Source organism: Triturus cristatus, chromosome 4_2 (assembly GCF_964204655.1).
Source record: "Triturus cristatus chromosome 4_2, aTriCri1.1, whole genome shotgun sequence".
NCBI lineage: Eukaryota > Metazoa > Chordata > Amphibia > Caudata > Salamandridae > Triturus > Triturus cristatus.
Window position 1 is genome coordinate 565302956 of NC_140586.1, and position 19976 is coordinate 565322931.

The 19976-nt window shown below is 47.8% G+C and overlaps 1 protein-coding gene across 2 annotated transcripts in view; it reads right to left on the bottom strand.

Annotated features, from left to right (window-relative positions):
• GPSM2 (G protein signaling modulator 2) overlaps positions 1-19976 on the bottom strand; it is a 362291-nt gene that overhangs the window by 58075 nt on the left and 284240 nt on the right. For both annotated transcript variants that reach the window (XM_085602218.1, XM_085602219.1), the window contains one exon: positions 15262-15332. In XM_085602218.1, the coding sequence (XP_085458344.1) occupies positions 15262-15332 (71 nt within the window). The remainder of the gene's footprint in view (positions 1-15261; positions 15333-19976) is intronic.

Genomic DNA, 19976 nt, shown 5'->3' on the forward strand with positions numbered 1-19976 from the left:
AGCCTGCCACCACGAGACAGGTTTATCGCCCCCTGGGATGGGAGCCTTCGCTCCCTGAGCCCAGAAACAAAGACTTTCCTGGGCATAGGTATTCACACCTCCCCCAGGCCAGGAAGAGCCATCTACAGCAGGGGAGCTTCAAAGGCCTTGCAGCCTTTGTAATGTGACCCCCAGCCTCTCCTGCTATCAGGAGCAGGCCCCTCTTTCCGACTCCTGTTCCCCCCCCCCTTTTCGAGCGGGAAGACAGGCGGGAAGAATTAGCCAGGCCAGAAGGTGTGCCCGCCTTTGTCAACCCCACCCCTCAGGCGAGGGAGGCGAGGTGAAGCCCACTCTTCAGTGCCCGCCATCTTGTAGATGGCAGGCTCTCCCCAATCAGGATTAGGGATTGTGCACACTCCCCCACGTGGTATGGGCACACCAAGGGTGTAGTCACCCTAAGGTCAGTAGCCCATTGGCTACTGACCTTGAGACCCCAAAAACGTCCCCTAAATACAGTATTTAGGGGGCAGCCCTGAAAAAGGAACCCAGACAAGAAACGACCAAAAGAAGACGGACCGAACAGTCATGCCGAAACTAAGAAGAGGAGGACGCCCACTGACTTGGCCCCAGCCCTACCGGCCTGTCCCCACCTCGAACCTGCAGAAGCGAAACTCCGGTGTGTCCTGCAGCCAACAACCTCAAGAACCCAGAGGACCAGTCCTGCCTTCCAAAGAAAAGACTTAGTCTCCTGTGAACACCGGATTTGTTCACCCACAGACTCCAGCTCCGGCAACATCTGTGAGTCTGAACCACTTTGCACCAGTCGCCCGAGTTCAAGTGGCCCAACACCACAAGGTCTCCCCGGCGATCCTGACCTGAGATCCAGAGATCCCTGACCTGCCTCAAGCCCCCAGTCGACGCCTGCAGCTACAATCCAGAGGGTCCCCCCAACCACGACCAGGAGCTGGTAGGAACCCTGCACCCGACGGCCTTGGGTGGCCCAACCAACGGTGTCTAGCCAACCCGCAGCATCCCAACTTACCTCTCCAAGTGGTGGTCGCATCCAGTAGACCTTCGTCCCCGAGCCTGCAGTGTTTGCAAACCAGAGAATCCTCATTGAAAGTAACAGGGCACCCGACGCCAAAACAGCACCCTGCACCTGGCCGCCCTAGTGCAGCTGAGGGTGTACCTTTGGTGCTAACTTGAACCCACATTTGCCCCGAGCTAAGGTCCAGGAGCTTTGCTCCCACAACCTTGTGGCCTGCTCTTGAGTAGTCACCAATCGGAGGCCCCTTATCCCCCACTGGATAACATTGGGCCTCGACACTCTGCACCCAGCCGCCCTAGTGCCGGTAAGGGTGCTTTGAGAGTGCATTCTCAACCCTGGGAGACCCCTGAGTCGAACCCAAAAAAACCAGCTCCCACAACAAAGTACTTGCCTGTTAACCGATAACTCTATTTCCTCCCATAGGATAACATGGACTGTTTTCTATGCAAAAGTTTCTAAGTGTGGAGTTGGAAAATCTATAAAAGTCTACATAACTGTGTACAAATAACCAAAACGCATTTACTTACCTGCTTACAGGAAATTTCCCAGTGCTGTATCCAGGTATACAACACTGAGTAAGAAAAGTAATATGCAAAGTAATTTATTACATGACCTGCTATTGAAAAGCAATTACAACGTATATGTACAATATTTCAAGGTATTGCATTTCCAGTATTTCTACTGTAACCAAACCAAAGTATATATATAACTGCAATTCAATCTGTATTGTTACTGCAAAGTATAAATCACTTACCTGTGCCAGGCTTGCTTGGTTCTAAGAAATAAATATAACTAAAGAATATTTTTGTACAAAGCAAATTGGTCAGAGTTCAGTCTTTGAGTGTATGCAATCATTTGCTGATTGAGTGAGTACAACAAATGCTTAACACTACCCTCTGATAAAGCCTTACTGCTCTCCCACACTACCACAAATAGAGAGTAAGGAGCCATCTACTTTTACATCTGCCTAACTCTGGGGTTCCACTGGACTATGTGCTCACTATACCTCACTTTGGTATAGTATATACAGAGCCAGCTTCCTACAATCCTTGGATAGGACTTTTGGGCTTTCGAAAAGTAGGTGTTGGCGCAGTGGACCTGGCTTTTGATCCCTCTATATACCTATCAAGTCGAAGTCTTGAGTCCTTCAAACATAGGAAGCAGACCATAGTGAGCTGTATACATTCAGTCGTCCTGAGTCTAGTGCTGTATTAAAGTCACTGACTATTTTTAGAGTGCCATGTGACAAGGACTAGGCCATCAAGAAGAATTCTAAAAGGAATCATTCTGATATCATTCGGGCTTCAGATCAAAATTAGTCTGATATGATTGTTCCACAGTGAGCCACTTTTCCACATTATTCTTCCTGCAGAATCACTTCTGGGTTTTATTATAACAGATAAGACCCAACTGCCGAAAAATGAAACAGCTTTCAATTTTGTAGGAGCACTGGAATGGAATTGCATTGGAAAACAAAACAACTTTAAACCCCAATTGTCAGCCACCAGCAGGTGAAATTCCGGCAATAAGAAGACAGTCACCTCCCTGAAGAGGAGCAATGGCTACAGGGGCTTACACTTCACAGGGAAGTTGAGTATCTGCACAATAAGAGAAACTTCAAGTCAGACGTCTGGATGGGTGGGCAAGCGCTTTCCTTTTAATGGAGCAGACCTCGAGGCCCCAGGAGCATTACTACTAATCGATCCAAGGACCGGATGGTGAAGGATGGAGAGGAGTATAGTAGCGACCTGTATACCTGCTGCCCACTGTGCAACAAGTAGGTATACTTTGGCAAATGTTTGTTAAAGAAGTTGGAAAGAGAAACGAGAGGAAAAGAAATAGAGAACGTTGTATATTAATACAGAAGAAACAATTCAATCTTTAAATACAAAACTCCTCAGGTAGTTATAAACAATGGGAAGCAGATGGTCGAAAGCTACCAAAAACTAGGTGTTTCCAACATTTCCTCTGCAACCTGTGTGTATGATAGCCAAGCAATGACCATTGCGTTAAATTAAAAAGAAGAGGTCAAATACAGCAGAAGGAAAGCAACCAGCATTATGATTCCAGGTGTGTCTGAGCCAGGACAATGCACAGGTTTAGGTGCACTGGAATTCCAACTGCACTGTCGTCTAAGAGTCCTCTGGGGTTGGGAATTGCTGGAGGTGACCCAGCGTCCAAGGTGCCATCCACATTCATATATAACACGCAATAACCTGGCGGTGCATCGGTGGTGATGTGACCTGGGAATTATCCATTCATCAAGGGAATCAGTTTAGGTGTCCTGATATCCTGCAGTAGGCTCTGATCACTTGAGATTTAGACCTCCCTATGTCAGCGATTCTTAACTTTAGACTTTTGCGGACGCCCAATGAATTCCGACTGGAATTCGGAACCCCAACTGAGTCATAATTGGAAGTCAGGGATCACAAGCTGAAGCAGTTTTCACGATTAGAACTTCAAAACAATACACAAAAATACAGAAACAAGTATACGCTAAACAAATATCGAAATGTTTTATTTTATTCACAATCACATATAAAAAATCAACCCAGCATATTACTCTTTTTTGCTCCTGTTTGCTCTCTTTTTGTTGGCACTTCAACGAGGCCACCCATTATCTGTTATTTTCTGTTTGTTGTACTTGCGCTGCTCCAATGAATCAAGCTAATCAAGCTAATGATACAACCCTCCTCGCACTCCGCCGGACAAAACAACGCCTGCCACCACGCCACCCCGAGACGCACCCACGGACCCTTCTCCTGCCACGCCTGCCGATTCTCCTGCCTCCGTCCCTGCACCGCACCAGCCAAACCGAGCCCCAGCAACAACCATCTGAAGTGCATGCTGCTCAACACCCGCACCATCCACCGACACGCCGTCGAACTCTGGAACCTCCTCGACTCAACATCACCAGACATCGCCTTCCTGACGGAAACCTGGACGAACGCCTCCTCAGCGCCCGACATCGCCATAGCTATCCCGGACGGCTACAAGATCACCAGGAAGGACCGCATCAACCAGACGGGAGGAGGCATCGCCATCGCCCACAAGAACACCATCCGCATCACGACCAACTCAGATGACACCCTCACCTCCGCCGAACACCTCCACTTCCAGATACACACCGACCCCAAGACCACTCTCAGAGGCACCCTCGTCTAAAGACCACCGGGACCACGCACACAATTCAGCGAAGCCATCACTGATTTCGTCAGCCCACACGCCATCAACTCCACCGACTACATCCTCCTGGGGGATCTCAACTTCTACCTGGAGAACAACAAGGACCGCAACACCGTCGCCCTGCTGGACAACCTCGCCAACCTCGGACTCAAGCAACTGGTAACCACCCCCACCCACTACGCCGGCCACACGCTTGACCCAGTCTTCTCATCCAGCAAGCACGTCGCCTTCAGCCACTCCACCAAACTCCAGTGGACCGACCACAGCTGCGTCCACTTCAGCTTCAGAAAAACGACGACCCACCACCGCCCGCAACAACCCCCTCGTAGGAACTGGAACAAGACCACAATCGACCAGCTCACCACCTTCCTCAGCCAGAACCCCCCCACCAGCTCAATGGACCCCAACGAAGCCGCCAACAACCCCACTCAATGGATCACCAACTGCGCAGACGCCCTTGCACCACTGAAGAACCCCCCCAGCAGACGCGGCAGCAAGAAAACCTCCTGGTTCACCGACGAACTCATCACCTCCAGGAAGAACTGCCGCTCCCTGGATAATACCTGGCGCACCAACCAGACTACAGACAACATGACTGCCCTCAAACACGCCACCCGCAAACACCACCAACTGATCCGCGCCACAAAGAAGACAGCCTTCAAGGAACGACTGGACAACAACACCCACAACAGCAAAGAACTCTTCACCATAGTCAAAGAGCTCTCCAACCCCGACGCCGGAAACAACGACATCACTCCCTCGCAAGACCTCTGTGACTCTCTCGCAGCCTTCTTCCACGACAAGATAGCCGACATACACAACAGCTTCGGCCCTCCAACCACGAACCCCACCACCGAACCGACGCCCCCCACTGCCACCCTCCGCACCTGGACCCGGTCAGCACCGAAGACACAACTCGCACGATGAACACCATCCACTCCGGATCGCCCACGGACCCCTGTCCACACCACATCTTCAACTCGGCCGACCACATCATCGCACCCCGCCTCCGCGACATCATCAACGCCTACTTCAACACCGCCACCTTCCCGTATTGCTGGAAACACGCCGAGATCAGCGCCCTGCTGAAGAAACCTACAGCAGACCCCACCGACCTCAAGAACTTCCGCCCCATCTCGCTCCTTCCGTTTCCTGCCAAAGTCATCGAGAAGACCATCAACAGACAGCTAGCCGCCTTCCTTGAGACCAACTGCTCCTTCGACCACACGCAGTCCGGCTTCCGAGCCAACCACAGCACAGAGACCGCCCTCATCGCAGCCACAGACGACATCAGATCCCTACTGGACAACGGGGAAACAGCGGCCCTCATCCTCCTGGACCTCTCGGCAGCATTCGACACCGTCTGCCACCGCACCCTGGTACAACGCCTGAACAACACCGGAATCCAGGGGAAGGCCCTAGAGTGGATCACCTCATTCCTCGCTGGAAAAAGCCAGAGAGTCCGCCTCCCCCAGTTCCGGTCAACGGCCACTGAAGTCGTCTGCGGCGTCCCCCAGGGGTCATCGCTCAGCCCCACCCTCTTCAATGTCTACATGAGCCCCCTCGCAGCCATCGCACGCCAACACAACCTCAAGATCATCACCTACGCCGACGACACCCAGCTGATCCTCTCCCTCACCAACGACCCAGACACCGCCAGAGCCAGCCTACACGAAGGGATGAAAGACGTCTCCGAATGGATGAAGAACAGCCGCCTGAAACTGAACTCAGACAAGACAGAGGTTCTCATCCTGGGGTCATCACCCTCCGCCTGGGACGACTCCTGGTGGCCCCCTGCCCTGGGCGCCACCCCCAAGCCTACAGACCACGCACGCAACCTGGGCTTCATCCTGGACTCCTCCCTCTCAATGTCCAGACAAGTCAACGCCGTCTCGTCTTCGTGCTTCAACACCCTGCGCATGCTTCGAAAGATCTTCCGGTGGATCCCCACCGAGACCAGGAAGACTGTCACCCGGGCCCTCGTCACCAGCCGGCTGGACTACGGGAACACCCTCTACGCCGGCACCACCACCAAACTCCAGAAGAAACTCCAACGGATCCAGAACGCCTCAGCTCGACTCGTCCTGGACATCCCCCGCCACAGCCACATCTCCGGACATCTGAGAGACCTCCACTGGCTCCCCGCCAACAAAAGGATCACGTTCAGACTCCTCACCCACGCACACAAGGCCCTCCACAACCTGGGCCCCAAGTACCTCAACAACCGCCTGACCTTCCACCAGCCCACCCGCCAGCTCCGATCCGCCAGCCTCGCTCTCGCCACCGTCCCACGCATCCACAGAGCCACCGCCGGAGGAAGATCCTTCGCCTACCTGGCGGCCAAGACATGGAACTCCCTCCCCATCCACCTCCGGACAACCCAGGACCATCTCGCCTTCAGGAAACAACTCAAGACCTGGCTGTTCGAGCAGTAACATTCCCCCCCCCAGCGCCTTGAGACCCTCCGGGTGAGTAGTGCGCTATACAAATGACGTTGATTGATTGATTGAACTTATCTTTTAGCCTCCAATTTAAAATTCTTACAAATTTATAGAACGTTTTAAATTTTGCTTCTTTATTTAAATACACTTTATTAATCTTACTTTTATTTATTTTCTCAACAGCAGTGGATCTCTGAACCACTGCCCTATGCTTTACCCATCAACTCACAGTATTGCAATTATAGAGCAAGAATGATCATTTGAAGGGAAGCCATTTATATGGGATTTTCTTCTCTTTATTAATGTACTGTGGCTTTTTTTTTATATCCCTTCTCACTAAATCATTGAGAACACATCCTGGAAATTCAACGTGTTGGATCCGTTGAACTGCAGCAATTCCGGTTTACTTGTGGCACGGAGTGTAGACATTTCTTCATTTGAAAAAAGTGTGTTCATATTAAGAAATATATAGTCATTCTTCTTTGGCTTGAACAAGGAATAAAAATGGTGGGTTCGGTATAGGACAATTTAATCTTCAGAAGTAGCAATATACAGCAGAACAGGCTTTGTACATGGGCCTTCAGATCCATGGTGGGGACATCTTTATTGGTGCCTCAAATCCAAAGGTTATTACATAAGGATCAGTTTCCATTGTCATCAAGCTCATTCAAAAGCACATTACTGTGAGCAAAATTTGTTTTCAGGGGGTCTATTCTAGTTTCTGTTTTGAAATCAGTGGACTTGGTCATGTTATGCATGAAGGCTTTAGCAGATGGGGCCTCCAGATTTACAGGACAGCTGACTTGTTCATCTTATATTTTGTGGCTGTAAGGGTTCAAGTACCTCCTTGCTGCCTGATTTGGTCTGTTGAAGTATGTATTTTATGGTTGTTTTCTTGCCAGGTGTGAAGGCAGCTGGAGAGGAGTCAAGAAGTGGCTGCTTGTTTGTTGGATAATTGTAGTCTTTGCATGTGTGCGAAGAAGGTCCAGTGGGAAAGGGACAGCACTCAGGGCCACATATGCACTGAGTAAGAAAGTGCTCTTTCTGACATGGTAACTCTTACTTTTTGTCTGGCATTTGATGTGATTTTGACTGTAAGAGCACCTGGTTTCTGCTAACCAGGTCCCCAGTGTCAGATCTCTTTACCAAAACTGTGCAATTGTTTCCCCAATTGGCAACACCTTTAGTACCCTCTGTAAGTCCCTAGTAAATGGTACCCCTGGTACCAAGGGCCTGAGGTACTAAAAAGGGTCTCCAAGGGCTGCAGCACGAATTGTGCCACTCCAAGGGACCCTCACCAAGGTCATGCAAACTGCCACTGCAGGCCTCGTGTCTTGGTACAGACAAAAGTGAAAACACAACATGGCACACAGCCTATGTGCCATGGCTGCAGACACTGCATGCAGTGTAAGTCTGCCCTACAGCAGACCTTACAGCCCTAAGGCAGGGTGCACTTTACTACATGCGAGGGCATAACTGCATGAGCAGATATACCCCTGTGCTGGGCAATTAAATTACTGCCAGCACAAATGATCAGGGAAACCATTTTAAAGCTTGCACTGGACACTGGTGAATTCGCTTTCCCCAGCTACATGATGTGAAAATAGGGATGTTTGGTATCTTGTATTAATAAACCCACACTGATGCCAGTGTTGGATTTATTAAAACATGCATACAGAAGTCACATTGGAGGTGCCACCTAAAAACCTACCAGCTACAGGCCTTTCGCAAGCCTGCCATCAGAGACAAGTTTCTGAACCCCAAGGGTGAGTGCCTTTGCTCTCAGGAGGAGAGAAACAAAGCCTGCTCAAGCAGAGGGTGTTTACATCCCTTCCCACAGGATGACCTGCAGACTAGCATTCCAAGACATGAGAGCTTCAAAGAGCCCACCACCTCTGGTATGCAAATCGGGCATTTCTCACAGGAGAGGATACCGCTCCCCTTTGTCCAGAACACTTTGGCACATGGACAAGTGGAAAAACTAGCTAGTGAGACCAGCTAGTCCACCCTCAAGCTAGTACCACCCCTTAGATGGGCTACCTAAAGAGGAGACACATTTTTAAGGTTAGCTATCGTGGTGGTGGCAAACTTAGGTACTATGCAACAGGGTTTCATATGGGGCGGATGTGACCCAAGGCGTAGGTAGCTCATTTGCTACAACCCTACACTCAGAATTTAGGGGAGCCAGTGGTACCCGAAAACCAGATCCTGCTGACCTACGAAGGACACTGAAGAGCTGCGAAAGCAAAGACTGAAAAAGGAACACCTGACCTAGCCCCAGCCCTGCCGGCCTGTTTGCTGTTCATATCGAATTGCGCCACAGTTATCTTGTCCTGCAAGGTGCAGTTCCTCTCAAAGTATGGGAGGACAACCTGCCTTCAACAAAGACACAAGGACTCCAATGCTCTCCTGCATCTTGCAGGAACCCCAAGATCAACAACGAGGACTCCAGACCCGCCAAAACCAGATGCTGCCAAGGACCACGACACCCGAGCCCCTACTATCCCAAGTCGAAGTGGGCAAAGTGTCAGCGTGGTCCCCAAACCCTCAAGAGACCGAGTCCACTTTGGTTTTGCCTCTCGTGAAGTCTGTGTGCAGGCCACCTACACTGCAAGTGCTCCCGGACAAAGAATCCAGACACATAAAAGACCCTCTGCACCCAGCTGCCCTTGCCCGAGGGGGGAGAGGACCACTGGTGTCCCCACGTCCCCTAGCATCAGAAGACTTGAAACCTTTGGTTTGTTCTGCCAGACTTGCCTCCCAGTTCCAACCTGCAGCCTCTTTTTGCGCAGACGGATCCCCATTGACTAACATTGGGCTCCTGACGCTGTATTGCACCACTGCACCTGACCGCCCTAGTGCCCCTGGAGGTGACCAGCTGGTGCTGCCTTGGACCTTGCCCAATACTCACCTTAAGTCCAGGAGATTGGTCTCGTAAGTCACTGTACTCTACCTGAATTCCATACTTGTTGTTCCTCAAATAGGATAACTTTGCAGCTTCTGAAAAATGTACTGGCGACTTTTTAAACGTATAAGTATTTCTCTTGCAAAACATACTTACCGGATTGTATTGATTCTGGTGTCTAAACATATATAACAATACGTGTTTTTTTAATAAATTGGTGTGGAACTCCTTATTGAGTATTGAGTCGTGTGCTTCATTTATTGACTGTGTGTGTATTTTGCAGATGTCTGACACTACTCTCTGATAAACAACTCTGAGATCCTAGGAGTCAAGTTTATTTTTGACTCCTCTTGCTTTGTACTTCTGACAGTCTATGGCCCCCCGGACGCCTTACCTGGTTTCTGCAATTACTTCAGCGAAACTATATCGGACCTTAGTACACGCTATCAAAAGCTTATGGTTGTGGGTGACTTTAATTTCCACTGGGATAGCAGTCCCCGTGAGTCTCAGGCCAGTCAACTTGACACGACTATGTCTAAGTTAGGATTCCATCAGTTGGTAAATGGCCCCACTCACCTTAAGGGACACACCCTTGATCTGGTTTGGTCAACTAGCCAGCAAGATAGACTGTTAAATTGTCTCCCATGTGTCTGGTCGGATCACTTCCTCATCTCTTGCTGGTTCCCCTTGGACTGCCCTTCCACCTGTTTACCTCCAGATTGGAGGAGAGTGCGAAGTTGGCATAAGATCAAGTCGGATAATCTCACCGATTTTCTTCAGAGACTACCCCCGCACAGGCCTGAGGAGGGCTATACTAATATCGACTTAGCCAGTCAATCTCTTAGTGATACTCTCCTCTCGGCCATTGACCATCTAGCACCAGAACGCAGGGAAAGAATTAAGCCCAAAAATAAAGGGGCCCCCTGGTTCAACAAGGCCTTACGGATACACAGACAGAGCCTGCGTAAAGTTGAAAGACAGTGGAGGAGAGCATATAAGGCCTCCGACCTGATCCTCTATAAAGCTGCTCTGGTCCTTTATAAGAAAGCTATCACTTCCAGGAAAGCAGAATATTATGAGGCTCGGATTATTGATGCCCCTAACAAACAAAAGGAAACCTTCAAGATCCTAAAAGAACTTAGTAGAAAGGTCGATGTGCCGTCAACTTTAATACCTTTCGGCGTTGACACCTTGCAGTCTTTTTTCCTGCAGAAAGTGATGGATATTTTGCTTGAGATTAATAGATCTCCTGCGATTGCTGCCAGTCAGGGACTGGCGTCATCTCAAATTTTACCAGCCCAATCTCTTGCCCAATTTCCTCCGCTGGACTCAGAAGCTTTGGCCTTCTTGATAAATAAAGTTAAATCCGGCTCACCGGCTGATCCTTGTCCTCCCAGGATCTTTCAGCTGGCTCGCCCAATCTTGGAATGTCAGATCCTCTCGCTCCTCAACAACTCCCTGGCCACTGGTCAGGTGCCAACTAACCTGAAGGAGGCCAGAGTTATCCCCTTACTGAAAAAGCCAGGAGCTGACAAGGCTGAACTGAAAAACTATCGGCCTATTTCACTACTCCCCTTTATGGCTAAAGTTATGGAGCAACATGTCCTAAAAAGCCTAACCGACTTCCTGGACACATTTAAGCTTCTACATCCACGTCAGGCTGGTTTCAGAGCTTATCATAGCACGGAGCTAGTCATGTTGTCTGTCCTTGACGACCTTAGATTGAATGCTGACAAGAGAGAGCCGAGCGCACTTGTGCTCTTGGACCTCTCTGCAGCATTCGATACGGTCAGCCACTCCATCTTGCTGACCCGTCTGATGGATCTGGGACTCAGGGGCTCGGCCCTTGACTGGCTAAAATCCTTTCTCTCTGGTCGCTCGCAAAGGGTGCAGCTTGGTGATTGTTCCTCTAAGAGAGGTGTCATCCCATGCGGCGTACCCCAGGGCTCTGCGCTGTCCCCTTTGCTTTTTAATATCTATTTGCAACCCTTAGTGACCGCCTTATCCAATCTGGACTGTCGTGTCTTTAACTATGCTGACGACACTCAGCTTATTATGAGGATTGACAATTCAGCCCATGCCCAGGAGACGGTTCAAAATATTTTAAGATTCACAACTAACTGGATGACAGCTAATTCTTTCAAAATCAACCCCGATAAAACGGAGGTTCTCGTCGTCCCAACCATTAATAACTCCTGGGGTGGCCTGTTCTGGCCCAAAGAACTTGGGACTCCTCCCTGTCCATCCCCAGTCGTGAAAAGCTTGGGAATCAAGATTGATGCAGAACTTTCGCTAAGTCATCAAGTCTCCTCAGTGGTGGGCACCTGCTCTGGTATCCTGAGGCAACTGAGGAAGCTGGTTCCCATTCTATCAACTTCCACCATGAAATCCATAGTCTCGGCTACTATTTTATCACGCCTTGACTATGGGAATGCGTTGTACCTGGGCCTTCCTCAAACTCACTAACCGGCTCCAGGTGGTACAGAATGACGCCGCTAGGCTGGTTTTCAGCCTTCCTAGGAGGTCTCATGCCTCACCTCTGCTTCTTAAGCTACACTGGCTGCCCGTTAGACAACGCGCAAAATTCAAGGGCCTATGTATCGCCCATAAATCCCTCCATGGTCACGCCCCCAGCTACATTAGGGATCGCCTGGCTAAGTATGTTCCAGGACGCCTACTCCGATCTACAGATGCTTTCCAGCTGGTCTGCCCCCGAAGCAATCTGGCCTCCAAGGGCGGGCGAGCTTTTTCTGTTATCTTGCCACGTCTTTGGAACCAACTGCCGGATGCCGTACGGAAAGAACCAGGCTTACTCCCTTTTCGAAAGCTACTGAAAACGCTGCTTTTTAGAGACACTTCTTAAGATCCCTGTCACCAGGACTGTCTTTGCCGGGCCATTTTTGCAAATCTCCTTCTGTCAGCGCTAAGAGACATGTCGGTATACATGCGCTATATAAATTCCCCTACAAATACAAATAAGCCTTAGGCTGCTCAACCACACTACCCTGTAGAAGAGCACCTTGGGATTGCTACAGCGAGCCCCTGTCTACTAGTAAGAGAATAGCTGGATTATTTAAACAATATACCTTTTTTTGATATATCATATAAAGAGACTGCTTCCTACACACTGTAGCACGTGTGGGGAAAGAACAACTTTGAATTGTGATGTAAGGGGGCCCCAAGGAATCTTGGCGGGACCTCTCCCACCTGGTCAGACCATCCGCAGGCCAAGCTAAATCAAAGCAGGTAGCGTTGAAAAGAGAGGAACCGTCTCCCAAGGGCTGCCTGGGACTGCAAGGACCAAGTGCCTCCACAACAGAACCTCGCTCGGTGCTGGAAAAGGGTGGAGCAACCTGCAACCTTCACACACTACTTATTGTGCTGGGCTCCGCAGGTTGAAAGACAAGGCGAAAGAACAGAGCATTCAGCCAAATGCCAGTTTCCACTTGATGCCACAACTTCACCTGGGCATTAGGGGAAGAACTGGGACACCTTCGGACCGTTCTAACGTCACTTCCTGGCAGCCACCGTTGTATGTCATAGTAAGCAACAAGTGAGGTGGATGTGGTACGTTTTTGTCGATACCAAGATGGGTATGTTGACCAAAAGTTTGAGTTTGAGAATGGTAGCAATCTGGTCACAAATGCCTTATATTGCAAGTGATTTATGTCTTTCTCGACTAAGCCTTTGTGTTGACCGGTGATAATGAGAAAGTATGTCCATCAGACATGACTCTTCTCAGGGCTGCACCGTGGCCACACCCCTCACAAACCTTTATTTGAACCCATGAGCCAAATTTAACAAACCTACTAAACACTACACATTCTAGAATATTTTGTTCACACGTATCATTAACTTAATATATAATTTTCTTATTTGTTATGAATAACAAATCCCTGGTAAGTGTATTAATTGTTGGTGCTACAGAAATCGTGGCCCTCAATAAGTAAATCTAGGGATGTGAAAAAAATCTTTTGCAACACTAGAATGTTCACTTCGTAAGAATTAGCTCAGAATCTTAACAAGGATTGGTCCCAATTCTACCCTCTTTCTCTTGCCAAGAAAGCAACAAAGGTAAAACGTAGTCCCTCTCAAAGGTTTGTTCATCCTTGAAGGTAACTAGAATCAATATGAATTAAAATCTTTACTCCACCCCATCCTACGTACCAAAATGTAGTAAGCGCAGGGACACCACTGGTTATCACTGTAGCTTTCCTAGGGACTGAAAATTTTACTTTTCTGTTATTCCTGAGCATGTATATTCTCATGCCAGGGAGATGGATGAGATTGAACCTCCAGCATACAGCATTGTCCATGTCTGAAATACGCCCTCTATTCAAGGCCTCCTATTTGGTCCTTGGGTTTCACATTCCAGTGCTTTGATTGCTTGTTACCTGAAAAGGTAGCCCTGGCAAAAACAGTTCCATCAACCCCCTTATTTGACTTGCACTCCTAAGCCTTAAATCTTAACCCTACACCATCTCCTCAAAGACGCACCATGGGTGCTGTCCATGGAAGCCACAATACTCTGGTGTAATGAAGTTAAAATCAAATGGATTGGCAAATGACTTCCTTTCAGAGTTATTTCTCAGGCAGAAATTGAATTAAATCAGTATGCCCATACCGGAACAGCCCATCATATCTCCTGAAGATAGCACTTCAGTTTTGCCACTCTACAGCAATACCCAAGTAAGGAGCCCTTGTACCTTCTTCTTGGCTGAGACAAACTGGATTTTTTTTTTTAAGGTGACCTAATACAAACAGAGATAGTGGGGTAAAGCATCTCTTCCACCTTCCACTCTCTAAATCTGGTTCCTAATGGAAGGTGTAAAAAGATGAAGATGTAGGAGGCAGCGGTTCAGTGCTAGAACACCTTGTGGCATCTGAAATAGCAAGGATTAAACTATTCCCACTAATCATTCTTCCATTACTTTGGAGCGTAAACTGCCCACAAACGGGAAAAAAAATTCAGGAGCTTAAATTGCTCAAATGAGTACAAATGAACCTCAAAACGACTTCTTCAGAAGAAAAACTCAATCAAATAAAAGCGAGCAAAATGCTAAAAATTCTTGAAAATATATATAATATATTTTTTAACTTACTTAAAGATTGCAGGACCACAAGTTTTTTCAATAAATAAGCAGAAAAAAAGGCTAAAGAGAACCAGTCTGTGCACCTTGCCCTCACCGAAGTATTGTAGGTTTCCTATTTAAGGGGCAGTGACCACATAGCGTAGTGCATCACGTTTAAAACAGAAACTTTGTAAAAATGTTCAGCTAACTTCCACATTGCACTAGAAAAGGAGTTGAAACACAGGAGTCTGAGAAAGTTAGCATGCTAGAGAATCAATTTTTCCTTTGGTCCCTTACTAGCTCCATAGGATTGTACACATACTTATCTCCCTTCCTTTTTCCAAGAATTCTGCTAACACAGAACAAAAACTTTAATATCATAAACTGCAAGCAAGAGTTAGTACACACTTAACTTTGGAAGGATAATATCACTATTAATAAGAGAAAGTAGCCTACATATGACAGTGCATTATTAAACAGACATAAGATGGGGGATCAACATACTGCAAAATAACAAGTTGATTGCAGGCTATTAATATTTTTTATCTCATGTAAAGATTCCAGACATGTAAATACCAGCACCTTCTATTATCACATGAACTTTTGAACATAAAGACGGGAATGACATACCTTTTCTGGAGTTAATTTCACAAGTTCCAAGTTTTCCATGCTGTGGCGCCGACTTAACCTGGACCTGGATCCTTCAGGGGGAAAAAATACAGGAAATATCTTATGTTGATCATCTCTAAAGTAGTTTTTGCAGACAAAAAAATAGGTCATCAACTGCCCCTTTACAATGTGCCAAAAGAGAAAAATTGGAATGCCAGCGTACATTATTTAAAAGCCAATGATGCTCACATTGTGTTCAGAGAATTAAAGTTGCAAATGTGTCATTGGGGAAAAAGGCGATAGACTTAACTTTGTTATAACATATCTACGTTTTTGTTTGAACAAGGAACCAATATTTGAATTTGTCCTATTCTGTTGCTTCCGCTAAGATCTTCTTACTGGGGAACAGTTTTTCTGAGCAAAGAGCAGGGAGAAACACAAGCAAATTACCTTATTTTGTTAACAGAGATGCTCTGCTGTATTGTCTTTCGCCTATCCTCTAAGGTTTCCAAAACTATTAAAGTCACTCCCTTAACAAGTGAAAGTGGAGGTATATGTTATCCAACAGTATCGACACATTGGCCTATTACTGAAAATGGTGATGGCAGTATCTTGACTAAGAAACAACCTACAACACCAGCTGCAAACCTTCTGTTCTGAAAGCCTGCTCTTTTATCAAGTCACGACTAAATTCTAATACAGATACACTCACAAATTCACAGAGCTGCCAGTTGTTCTATTGAAGTGTCTGGGAAAATGCTGTACACTCTTTAATGAAAATTAGATTGTGATGCAAGTCCACTATGGCATGTGTGAATTGGATGGGTGATGGCAGGTGCTTTACTAGCCAAATTTCCAAATATGAGATGGTGTCAAACTCCTGGCAGTGCAAGTGAGAATCTACCATCAACAGCATGTTAGCTCATAACTAGTGACTAGAAGTGAAAAGGGAGACATGGTTCTAATCACTTTCCACCATGAACACCAGAAGTTATCCTATGATCATATGAAAAAAGCCATCTTGAAGGTGAACGTGTCATGCTTATCAGCGGGTCATCTTTAGACACATTTAGTCGTTTCCTTTGAATTCAATGATTTAGTTGACTCAGATGCATAATGGGCCACAGTAAGAGTCTTACTTCTAGGTGTAAATACCCGCACTGTGTGTTCTTTTTATTTCTTGATGAGATCTTTTATCTAGTCTTTGTTTTTTTGAGGTGGCTTTTAGATGCACAGGTTACTACGATATATCTGTAAGAGACATTAGTTAGTGATAGATTCCTTACCTTAGAATAATCCCCAGGCGTCAGTCTGGATCCGGAAAGTTTTCTGCTTAGCAGTACCCCGGAACGCCAGTAGGTGGCGCCGTGCGGCTCCGCGCCCGTCACTGGCGTCCTGCGCGCCGGGATGACGTCACGGAGGCTACTTAGGCGCCACCCATGCTCGCTGACGTCAGTTCATTCTTTTTTCGTGCCAAAAGCGCAAATCCGAATTGAGCACATACCTCGGTCATTTTTTGACCACGTTTTTTGAGACTTTTGTCTCCTGGTGCACATAGGGATGCCCGGCTTTAAGTCTTGTGGATCGTGCCACCGTAATATGTCGGTGGCGGACCCCCATGTTGATACATTTAACAATCCATCTAGAAATACCAGATTTATTGATAGGTTTTCCTTTATGAGGGGGAGCATGAGCAACAAAAAGTGGGTTTGTGAAAATCTTTTGTTCTTTTTTTTGGGAGTTTTAAATAGCGCGAACTAGACCCGAGAGATCAGGTATCAGAGTGCTTTACATGAGCACCAATTTCGTTACATGAGGACACATTAATTTTTGTTAGGCACTGGGAGATTAAGTGATTTACCCAGAATCACAGGATGTTGAGCGTGGCTGCCGAGACTCGAACCCGGTTCCCCAGCTTCGAGGTCGGCCGCTCTAGCCGTAAGGCTACATCCTCTCCCCAATTGTTCTATCAATATAATTGAATATGCTACTTACCAGTATGCATCTGTTCTTGGCATGTAGGGCTGCTGACATTCATATCTGTGCATAGATCGCCGCCTAGTGTTGGGTCCGGATGTTTGCACGTTGTTGTCCTGGGAGAGTCTTCGAAGTATCCTGAGATAGGTGACTCCTCCCCTGGACCACAGTGCGCATGGGCATCCTCTCCATCCTCAGATTGTTTTTCGCCATTGTGGCAGTGATGGAGTAGATACAGAAAGTGATGACCATGCTATACAGGAATTCTGAGAGCTGCAGCTGCTACAGGCGCCGGGGAGGAGGGTGGGCGATATGAATGTCAGCAGCCCTACATGCCAAGAACAGATGCATACTGGTAAGTAGCATATTCAGTTCGAGGCATGTGGGCTGCTGAATTCATATCTGTGCATAGAATACATAGCAGTACCTCCCATTAGCGGCGGCGGCTACCAGTGCCAGCTGCAGCGGTCTGAAAAAGAGTTTTGAGAACAGCCTGTCCTACAGCTGCCTGCTGTTTTGATTGCACATCTACACAATAGTGTTTGGTAAATGTATGTGTAGTGGACCAGGTGGCTGCTCTACATATATCATGCAAAGGAATGTTTCCCAGGAAAGCCATGGAGGCCCCTAACTTACGTGTTGAGTGGGCTCGTGGGGGAATCGTTAATGTGCGGTTAGCTTTTTGATAGCAAATTTGAATACATTTAACGATCCATCTGGCTATACCTGCTTTGGAGATGGCGTTACCTTTGTGGTGTGGGGCAAAGGCAACGAAAAGTTGTTTTGTTTTCCTAAAGACTTTAGTCCTGTCTATATAGTACATGAGGGCTCTCTTTACATCCAGTGTATGGAGTGCTCTTTCTGCGACAGTTTGTGGGTTTTGAAAGAAAACAGGCAGTTCGATGGTTTGATTCATGTGGAACTGCGATATCACCTTGGGCATGAATTTGGGGTTGGTACGTAGTACGACCCTGTTGGCGTGAACCTGTATGAATGGCTCTTGAACGGTTAGTGCCTGGAGTTCACTAACTCTCCTCAAAGAAGTGATTGCTACTAGGAAAGCTACTTTCCAGGTGAGGAATTGAATCTCGCATGAGTGTAGAGGTTCAAAGGGTGGACCCATCAGGCGTGTGAGGACCAAGTTGAGGTTCCACATTGGAGCTGGTGGGTGGCTTGGAGGAATTACTCGTTTGAGTCCTTCCAAGAATGCTTTGATGGCAGGCACTCTGAATAAAGAGAGGTGCTGCCTGTTCTGGAGATAGGCTGATATTGCGGTCAAATGGACACGTATTGAGGTGTACGCCAGATTGCATCGGTATAGGTGTAAGAGGTAACAAATTATGTTTTGGATGGATGCGTCTAGCGGGTTAATGTCATTATTATTGCAATAAATGACGAACCTTTCCCATTTGGCTGCATAGCAAGCTCTGGTAGTGGGTCTTCTAGCTTCCTTAATGATGTCCATACAGTCAGGTGGCAGGTTTAGGTAGCCAAACTCTAGGACTTCAGGAGCCAGATTGCCAGGTTCAGCTGTTGCGGATCTGGGTGCTGAATCTCTCCATGGTTCTGCGTCAAATGCGCGGGTTTGATCCGCAGCCTTTGATGCGGCACCACGGAAAGTTCGAGAAAGGTGGTGTACCATGGTTGGCGTGCCCATGTTGGAGCAACTAGGACGAGTGTCAGTGAGTGTTGTCTGAGTTTGCGTGCCACCAGCGGTATCAATGGTGCTGGGGGAAAAGCGTAGGCAAATCTGCCGGACCAGTTCATCCATATCGCATTGCCCTGCGACTGCGGATGTGGGAACCTGGCGGCAAAGCTTTGGCATTTTGCGTTTTCGCTTGTGGCGAATAGGACTATCTCTGGATGACCCCACTGTTGGAAGTACGGTTGGAGTACTGACGGATGTAGCTCCCACTCGTGCATCTAGTGGCTGTGTCTGCTGAGCAGATCCGCCATCTGGTTGTCCTTGCCGGGGAGGTGTTCCGCCATGAGGAATATGTTCCTCTGAATGGCCCACTTCCACATGCTCTGAGCCAGATGAGACAACTGTGGAGAGTGTGTTCCTCCCTGCTTCTGTATATAGTACATGGCAGTCATGTTGTCCGTCCGGATCAACACGACTTTGTTGCACAAGTGTACTTTGAATGCTTTCATTGCCAGGAAGATTGCCATCAGTTCTAGAAGGTTGATGTGCATCTTCTTTTGCTGTATTGTCCATAGTCCCTGCACTGTGTAATTGAGTACATGAGCTCCCCATCCCTGGAGAGACGCGTCCGCTGTCAGTATTATTTGTGGAACAGGCTCTTGGAACGGTCGGCCCTTGCAAAGGTTTTGTGGATTCCACCAATGCAGAGAGTTGTATGCCCGACCGCTCACCAACACTAGGCCATCATGCCTATCAGCTGCATGAACACTCGCGCGGGAAGGGAGTGTTGGGGTTTGAACTTGGAAATCAGCATTTGCATGCTGTTGATCCTCACTAAATTTGGCTGAGCTGTGGCTGCCAGAGTGTCTATGGTCGCACCTAGGTACTGTTGTACGTGTGCGGGTTGGAGATGTGATTTCGGGTAATTTAGTGAGAACCCCAGACTGTGAAGAAGGTGAATGGTGCGGGACATGTGGCTGGCACATTGCTGGGCTGACTTTGCCTGAACAAGCCAGTCGTCCAGGTAAGGGTAGACGTGAATTTGTTGCCTCCGTAGATGTGCAGCCACAGTAGCTAGGCACTTTGTGAAAACTCTGGGTGCTGTTGTCACGCC